Genomic DNA, 8,783 nt, shown 5'->3' with positions numbered 1-8,783 from the left:
GCTCTCGCAGAGCCAGCTTCCTGAGCCTGTGACAACCGCGTCGCGCACGCCAGCCCTCCCGAAGCCCTGCCTGCCGGGTGGGGCGAGCATCCCCGGCCAGGGCCCCGGACATCGCCCGGACGAAGAGCACCCTGACGGGTCTCCCTGCCCGCAGGCACGACCGCAGCGCGAGCACCGCTTCCGCCGGCCTCTGCAGGCCCTGGCCCAGGGTGGGCCCCGGCCCCCACCGCCGCGGCCCTCGGGGGTGCGGGTCTCCGCAGGCCAGGCCAGCCGTCCCTCGCCTCAGCCCCACGGTGGTCCTGCGCGGACGCGGGAGGCCGGGTGGAGGCGATGGGTGGGATCCGCAACTGCCGCTGCCCAGATGTGCAGGCGGAGGGGGGTGGAGGAGAGGGCGGGCGGGGCACGGCCGCAGGGAAGGGGGCGGAGCGGGGAGAACTTCGGCTCGCGCTCACAGGCTGCGGCCCGATTGGAGGGACAGCCGCGGAGGCTCCGCCCCCGCGCGCAGGCCCGCCAATGGGCCAGCGTGGCGCGCGCTACCACCGCGAGAGTTGCGCTGAAGCTGGTGCCGCCATCTTGGAGTTGGGAGACGCCGCGTCCCGTTCCTGTCCCTCTTGGAGGGTCACGGGCGGGGGGCGGAAGCGGGAGTATGGGTGCCTGGCGGTGATTTAAGGGCGCCCGCGAGCTCATCTCCCTGACGCTGGGCCGCACGGGTGCGGAAGGATGGTGCAGTCCTGTTCTGCTTATCGCTGCCGGAACCGATACGACAAAGAGAAGCCCATCTCCTTCCACAAGTGAGCGCGGGCGGCGGGGCGGGGCTGAGAGGGGGCGGGGCCGTGGTGGTGGCTGCGTCTGCGTCGCGCGCGGACGCCCGCCCGGAGGGGAGGGGTCGCGTGTCGGCGCTGGGCGCGCGCAGGATTTGTGGGGAGAAGGGGGGGACGCGCGCGGCGTGTCAGTGGGGGTGGGGCGCAGCGGTCGCCCGCGGAGAGGGGACCCCCGCTGGGGCCCGAGCCTTCCCCGACTCTGCGGAGCTCTCTGCGGAAAGCCGAGGGGCAGTGCGCTTTTCGCTACCTTTTTCCGGGAGAGGGGGACCGCACACACACCTCGCGGGGTTCAGAGGGCTGAGACCCCCCCAGCCCGGTCCGCGTGCGAGGTCTGGATTGTCAGGAGGGGTTTGGCTCCGAAGATGAGCCCGACAGAGGAAAACCCAAGCGATCGTGCGGTCAGTCACAGCAGGGCTTAGCTGTAACCCGACCCCCTGTTACAAAGCTTTCCAAAAAAGCTGAAAGTGCTTCTTATTTACAGGTTTCCTCTTACACGACCTGATCTTTGCAAGAAATGGGAAGCTGCTGTTAAAAGGAAAAACTTCAAGCCAACCAAGTATAGCAGCATTTGTTCAGAACACTTTACTCCCGATTGCTTTAAAAGGGAGTGCAACAACAAGCTTCTGAAAGAAAATGCCGTGCCCACAATATTTTGTTATACTGAACCCAGTGAAAAGGTAAACCCAGAGCTCTTGTAGTCTAAGATACTGGAATGCATGTGTGTTGCTCGTATTAGCCCAGCAGGGCTTGATGTAGCAGAGCAGTGGGGAGAAGATGCAGATTGTGAAGGGTACTGACTGAGCACGTGTACCTGGAGGCACATGGAGGGCTGTGGTGGCTGAAACACATCCAACAGCTGTTCTCATTTGCTTTGACAAGAGCAGAGGCATTCCGAGGCTCTGGAGCATGTAGAACATTGTAGAGACATGCAGTAGCTCAGATCTGCTCTTGAGTGCATATGCAGAAGCCTGAGCAGTGTAACTTTGGTTAAAACCTTGTGCTGAATTAAATGGAATGGCAGCAAAGTAGGAAAGTATTCCCTGTAGCTAACTTGTTCAACTGTATTTGTAGCATATTTGGAGTTTTAGAGAGCCTTCAATAATTCTTGCAAATTGCACTGTACGCTCCCATGCTGAGTGATGGCTACTGCTAACACTGAAGAGATGACGGACCTTAGTTCTGAAACTTAACTGTCCTCTTTAAAGGTCTCTGTCCTGGCTTCACAGAGTTAAAAGTGAGATGCAAACAAAGGGGCAGAACAGTAGCTGTATCTGCTATATATCTATCTGTGCTGAAACCATCTCTGTATTGCCTTAACAGTTACCTTGTATCATAAGCCAGACTGGTCCCTAACTTCTGTATCTGAACTTCTGATGGTAGTCTCTTGTGAGATGTATTGTTCCCTTAACTGTGCTGCTAAAGCAGCTTATCAGGAGATGCAAGTCAGTTATGAGTTCTTCCTTCTTCATGTAATAACTAAAGGATAAGAATGGAAAAGATTGATTCTTAATTCCCGTATTGGATATGAAATATTAGATATCTTGCCACTCTGCTGTAGAGAAACTGGCAAAGGAGAGGATGAATATGATAGGTCTAGGGGGTGAAATACTCTAATGGGATGAAGTGCACAGAGGAAAACTTGGACTTTTGCTTGTTTGGTTTTTCTCTTTATATACAATATTAGATTTGATGCAGAAGTAAAAAGGGAATGTATTTGAAAAATGAGAAGTGGTTAATAACAGGGAATATAAGCAGAAGGTATATAAGGAAAGACAGACAATTTCTAGGTAAATATGACTGTGTTAAGTTTTTTGTTTGCTTATGCTTCCTTGCTATCTGCACAACACACATTTTCTTAGTCATATGTAAAATAGTTGCAAAGTTTTTTACAATCCGAAAGCTGAATGGGTGTATAGGGGAATCTGCAAAAGTGCAACTGGTGCAGCAGAATTAGTGATGAGCCACATTCCCAATTTCATTATCATGCCTGGATCTAAAACACACAAAAGAGTGCCGTTTAATTATGGAGAAGGATTTAGTGCTATTCCTATTTGTCTCACGGCACTTCTAAGTGAACTGCCATATATCTTAAAGAAATAACAAAGAATAGTGGTGGTTGTTTTGGAATTGAATCCACACAGATTTTGAAATACAGCTTTTTATCTTTTGCATTATGTAATTTGAAACACTTTCTTATGTCTTAGGAGAACCATTTATTGGCTGTAAGAAGTAATTAGAAGTCACCTATGATATGTCTGTGATACGTTGTGACAATAGGAACATATTTATAGAGGTAGCATGTGCTGGATAAGCTGCACATAGAAGTCTCTGTGTGAATTCAGCTGTCCAGCAATGATCTGATCTTTGCTTGTGTTTCCAACAAGGGTGAATCTCTCTTTGCCAATTACATCTTTACCTTGTAGGTTTTTTTAGTAGAAAAGTTTGACAGTGATAGCTGATAGGGTCAGACTCTTAGAATATTCATGTGTGAATTAGATAGACCCACTGTTAGCAGCACTTTTGTATGATTGAGACATAAGAGTGGTAGTTGGCTGGTCTTGTACTTAAAGTGATCAGTAATATTTGAGTGCATGTGAAACCTCCCTTCAACATCAATCACCAAACTGCCTTCTCAGTGACTGTCTGCCAAGTGTTGTAGTTTGTTCAAGAAGGATATCTAGACCCCCCAAGATCAAGTATTAGCTTGTTTGCATGTCAAGTCAAGGAAGTTAATGACTGACCTTCAGATCTGATGAGCTTGATATTTAGATGTTGAGGATTGTCAGCTGTTCTTATAAATATTTTCCCTGTCTTCATGCTTTTATGTCTAGTAAGAATATTGGCAACAGGTGGGTAGTTAGAAAATGTGTTCAGTGCCTCTTTCACTGAGAATATCTTAGGCTTTCTTTTTGACAGGGACTATGCAAGCTCGTTTGTTTAAAAGTGCTTTTTTTTTAATCATTATGTGCACAGAAGCATTTCTGAATTCCTTTGGGGCAGAAGGAGTCTGATTATCTGCTCTGGTCTGTACTCAGGTGGTGAGGGATCCATGTTGTCCTGAACTGTGTAAGTGAATCTATTGAGAGCAGTTTGATAAAGACTGCAGTTTCACGTGGAGTTGAGCCAGTTGATATTCTGCTGCTGCCAAAAGGGAGAATCATGCTTCTCCCTTCTCCATCCCATCTGCCAGCCGTGCAGTCCTGTTTCTCACTCCTTCCACACACCAGTGCAGGTGTAGGTCATACCTTGTCTTGCATTGCTTTGAGTTTTAGTGAAGGACAGATGTCTGCAGTGGTGATGGGAGAGCAAATAGCTTTCTGTCATCTTAGCAACTTACTATATTACAGCAAAGAGTAAATACCAGGGCTGGGAGGGTTGCTTTGCTTTGAAGAGCTGTTTATTTTGGTTCATCATGTCTCTTGAAACCAAACCCTTATGCTGCAGCCCAAAACCAGTGACGCAGTCCCTTCCAGTTGTTGAGAGGCCGGCCTTGCTGTGCCTACATCTCTGCTTTGCCAGTTTGTCAGCCCTCTCAGTAGGTGACCCTTATTCTACTTGTTGCATTTAGGGTGAGAATAAATTTGGTAAGAGATAAATCCCCTTGCATTCTAGCCGGTCCTCAGAGATTAGAGGGGCTAGGGGTGGCTGGACTTATTCCTTAATATGTATGCCAGTTGGAGCCATAACTATAGGTCTGACCTGGACGCCCGAACAGCCCGTACGCTGTAGGTCCGGTTGTGTTCAAAAGAAGCCATCAGATTCACAAATAGTGTGGATTAGTGGCCATCACTATAGGTCTGTCCCAGCCCAAACAGCCCATATACTGTAAGTCCGGTTGCATTCAAGAGAAGCAGTCAGATTCACGAATAGTACGGTTTATTTTCATGCAACATCTACAGATTCTTTAAGATTGCCTACGATAAATGCACAAACTGCAGGTTGGCTATATAGCACTACACAAAAGGAAAACAATTGCAGTCACACACACACAGTTCCCAGGTATACACTCGGCGTAGCCAAGGAAGTCTTACCGAAAGGCGTCCCTTCTCGGGGGGGATGAGAGCACAAACCCATCGATCTGCCTCTCCATTTTGGTGTTGGATTATCATCCCTCCAAGTTAGGTACGAACTTGGGGTACTATTTATCTTAGTAGGTATGGTGAGTGGGTGGGACTGTAGTCAAATAATTATTCTGTTGGTAATGGCATAATTAATTTCGTGGTGCCAAGGGGTACAGCTGGTTTTTGTGGGAAAAAGAGGGAGGACAGGAAGCAAGGTCGACTTTGTATGATGGGTGCAGCTGGGTTGTGTGGGAAAGAAGGGAGGATGAGGCACAGAGTTGGACGGTTGCTACAAAAAATCATATTTCGAGGGAAACGAGTAGAACAGGAGATAAATCTGTCCTTGAAGTGAAAGAATGGGACCACGCGGCCTGCACCCTGCTTCATGTTCCTCCTTAGCGCCACATCAAACACAAGTCACTGGACCTTCATCCCATCCTGTGTTTATTCTGGGCACTCTGTGTCAAGGAAAATGTGTGCTTCGCAGATTTTTCACTGTTTGCTGTTTTGCCTTCCTCACGCTTCCAATACCTAACGCTACCTCAGCAGAAGACTGTCCACTTCTGCTGTGTTTTTGATTAAGTGAGCTGGTAGGTTCAGAGTATATAATGGTAAGATACAGTAGAAAGGAGGAGGAACAAAGGGGAATGGGATGGCAGTGATGAGTTACTAGGTCAGCTGAACTCTGTTTTATGGAACTGCAGCCTGCGTTCTTGCTTCTTAGGTAATCATGGATGTTTTTGACCTAAGTCTTCAAGTGAGAGTGATTGCTACATTTTTCAGTTTTTGATTTATTTGAGACATCAAGGACTTGAGTTTCAAAGAGACATGAAAATGGAGCTGCTTAAAACTATTTCCAGTTGAAAAGCCAGACAAAACAGGCTCGGAACTCTTTGTCAATTTTGAAAATGTAGGCTTTGAAATTTATTTTATTAATTTCAGTCCTGGTTGTTTATGTTATTCTGGGAATGTGGAAAGGGAGTTGTGTTGTAAACAATGTCAAGAATGAAAATTTACTTTTTTTCTTGTTTCTAGCCTGAAGAATTTGCAGAGCAGCCGGAAGATCCACTACCACCTCCTCCATTGCCACCACCACCACCACCACCACCACCACCACCAGCAGCTCCAGTACTACCGCCATCTCCATCAACTCCTTCTTTTCATCTGTCTCAAATAGATGCCAGATTTGTAGATCCAAGTATTGGATTATTGATGCCTCCTCTCCAGACCCCTAGCAATCTTGCTGTTTTTTGTGATCACAACTATACCGTAGAGGATACAGTTCATCAGCGAAAAAGAATTCAGCAGCTGGAGGAACAAGTTGAAAAACTGCGGAAGAAGCTCAAGACAGCGCAACAGCGATGTCGGCGTCAGGAAAGACAAATTGAAAAACTGAGAGAGATTGTTCAGTTTCAGAAAGAAAAAGACATATTGGCAGGAAAAGGCTATGTAATTCTGCCCAATGACTATATTGAAGTTGTAGAAGTACCTGCCTAGAAGTCATGAACATCAGTTTTCACTTTGCTAGGCCAAGAAATTTAGTTTAAAAACTAAATGCTCTCTAATTCTGCGTGTAAGACTTTCCAGAATTCTAAACCAGTAAATAAGCAGTCGTGCAAATGAGATCACATTTTATTTGTTGTTGTTTCAGTTTGATACACTTTTAATATATTGAAAATGCAAGCATCTCAGAATTAGAATACGCATTTAGTTTACAAAATCTGAATTGCTTTACAGAAGGAAAGGATGCAAGGTTGAATGCATTTAAAATCTGTTAATTTTTTTTTTAAATTTTTTTTTTTTTACAATGGCTGTCTTATGCTTACAGGGTATGGGGAACTGAATCTGGCTGAGAGTGAAGTTGAGGTTGTTTTACACTTAGTGCAAAGCTTTGTCAAGGCATTTAATGTTGGCTTTGGTGATACCTAGGAAGTAGTTTTCATTGATTTCAGAAGGAGCAGAATTAGGCCAGCTAAGAACACCTGCAAGTACTGCAGAAACAGAAGTATAACATACACATTTCAGCATGGCAAAACTTCCAACCTGTTTGCTGTGCCTTCAAAGCACTGCAAAAAGTCTAATTCCTGGATCCCTTTGGTAAAGTATGTAAATTAACCTCTTCTTTTGGAGTAACCTTTCACCACATTTGTGCTGTGAGGGAGATGAGAAGAATTATTTAGCATAGCTGGCAAGAGCTGTAGAAGAAACTTTTGTTTTGAGGGCACTTAGAAATACTCCTGAAGTGCAGTGCTGCAGTGAACATACATATTATTAGACTGTTGGCAGTATCAAGAAGGGAGTATACTGTTTAGGGTGTCTGCTTTTCAAAAGTACTCTGATAACATACAGTCCACAGTACGTTGGAGTGCAGTGTTCCCATAAACACTGTAACAGGTAGAATGTTGTCCTCATCTTTGAAACTGTTGGTCTTAACTCACATCTCAACCATGTATTTTTTTTACTTATCCAGGGTGTCAGGCATTTGTGACTTTCATTGCAGTATGCTGTGATTTTCTTTCTTTCTTTTTTTTTTTTCTCTGCTCCTTAAAAGGTATCTGCTAAAGGGCGGTTGCAGAATTAGACTTTGGGAGCTGCTTGGTGCTAGACTGGTTTTTAATATCTCAAATGCTGCTGCCTCTATTTCAGCCTTATTAAGACTCTTTCTAAAAATTAATTTAGCATGACAAAGTAGTGCAGCAGTTTGCACTTACAGTCTAATAATTTGCTCAGTCAATGAACTCATTCAAAATGAGAGAAAATGGCATCATGCTAACTAACCCTATTGTAGCCTTCACAGCTGAAATTCCTGGATATATTAGACATGAGGAAAATTATTCAGTCCATGGCAAACTTGTGTGTAGTGTGGATTCTTGATATTAATCAAGCCCTGTTCATGATGGCTTTAAAAGCTTCCCTTAATAATCTGTTAGCATGACATTCTGAAATGTTTTGAACCAGTCTTGATACTTCTGACCTCACTCATGCCATGTATCTACTTTCCCTACCGTTTCATATACTTAAGATGAACAAAAATGCTGATGCATCCTTTTGTGTACATTTATTATACCTGATTAAAAAATGCAAAGCAAACGGTGTGTTAAATTTTTAACTGCTCTCTCTCAGGATTCGTCCCAGGACTTTGGCAAAACTAACTTGACATTTTATATCTTTTTTTCTGAAGTAGTTCTTTGGTTTAGATGCTGGGTTTTTCTCACAGTGTTCTCAAGTCTTGTTGCTGTTATGCTTTATACTTAAAATAAACTTGAAAATGCTCAAATTCAAAAAGTGACAAGGAAAAGACGTTTAAACAACTGTTGCTATGCTGTTGGCATGTGTGGCCAAATAGCAGATTGTTTCTGTTTTCTCTGCAGAATACCCTCTCTTCTTGCTCTCTGGGAATTTAAAGTGTGATTTCCGGAGGCATGGTGGGTTGCTGCAATACCACACCCCTGTGGTTGGGGTGCTTCTGCCATCCCTTTCTTCCCCCTGCCTGTGTACTCTCATTACCACCCTTCTTATTTGCACCAGTTCTGGTGCTGGTTGTGCCCTTCTGTGGGACAATTCAGCTTGCTAAAGCAGCAGGTTTGGCTGAGTGGAGAGTCAGAGGAAGATCAACAGTATCAGGTGTGATACAAAGAAAAAGGCAGGGCTGGGAGCCGGGGAGAAAAAAGTCCTCTTCCCTGGCTGCAATGAGCTGTTGCATTATGTCAGCTGCTTCTGAAAATATAAGGGTAACTTCATACTCTTAATGTTCAGCACTGTTTCCTTCCACCCTGATCAAAGATCCCTGTCTTCCCTCATCTTATGCTCTGGCTGTCGTGCTTGTTGGGCCTGCCCTTCAGTTATATTTTAGCTTCATAACCCTCCAGAAAAGCAGCCCAACAAAAGTAAGTCAGCAAGG

The 8,783-nt window shown here is 45.3% G+C and overlaps 1 protein-coding gene across 1 annotated transcript; it reads left to right on the top strand.

Moving 5' to 3' along the window:
* The first annotated feature begins 571 nt into the window (after positions 1-571).
* On the top strand, positions 572-7,972 carry THAP1 (THAP domain containing 1). Its single transcript, XM_074813187.1, has 3 exons — positions 572-791; positions 1,303-1,498; positions 5,918-7,972. Exons 1-3 carry the CDS (start codon positions 721-723, stop codon positions 6,377-6,379), a joined length of 729 nt encoding a protein of 242 aa, XP_074669288.1. The 5' UTR covers positions 572-720; the 3' UTR covers positions 6,380-7,972.
* The last annotated feature ends 811 nt before the right edge of the window (positions 7,973-8,783 follow it).

Source organism: Strix aluco, chromosome Z, assembly GCF_031877795.1.
Source record: "Strix aluco isolate bStrAlu1 chromosome Z, bStrAlu1.hap1, whole genome shotgun sequence".
Taxonomy (NCBI): Eukaryota; Metazoa; Chordata; class Aves; order Strigiformes; family Strigidae; genus Strix; species Strix aluco.
This window is presented reverse-complemented; position numbering and strand designations above follow the sequence as displayed.

Coding starts and splice junctions, on each gene's coding strand:
- THAP1 (XM_074813187.1), top strand. CDS start 721: ATGGTGCAGTCCTGTTCTGCTTATCGCTGCCGGAACCGATACGACAAA. Junction 792..1,302: donor AAGCCCATCTCCTTCCACAA/GTGAGCGCGGGC, acceptor TCTTATTTACAG/GTTTCCTCTTACACGACCTG. Junction 1,499..5,917: donor ATACTGAACCCAGTGAAAAG/GTAAACCCAGAG, acceptor TCTTGTTTCTAG/CCTGAAGAATTTGCAGAGCA.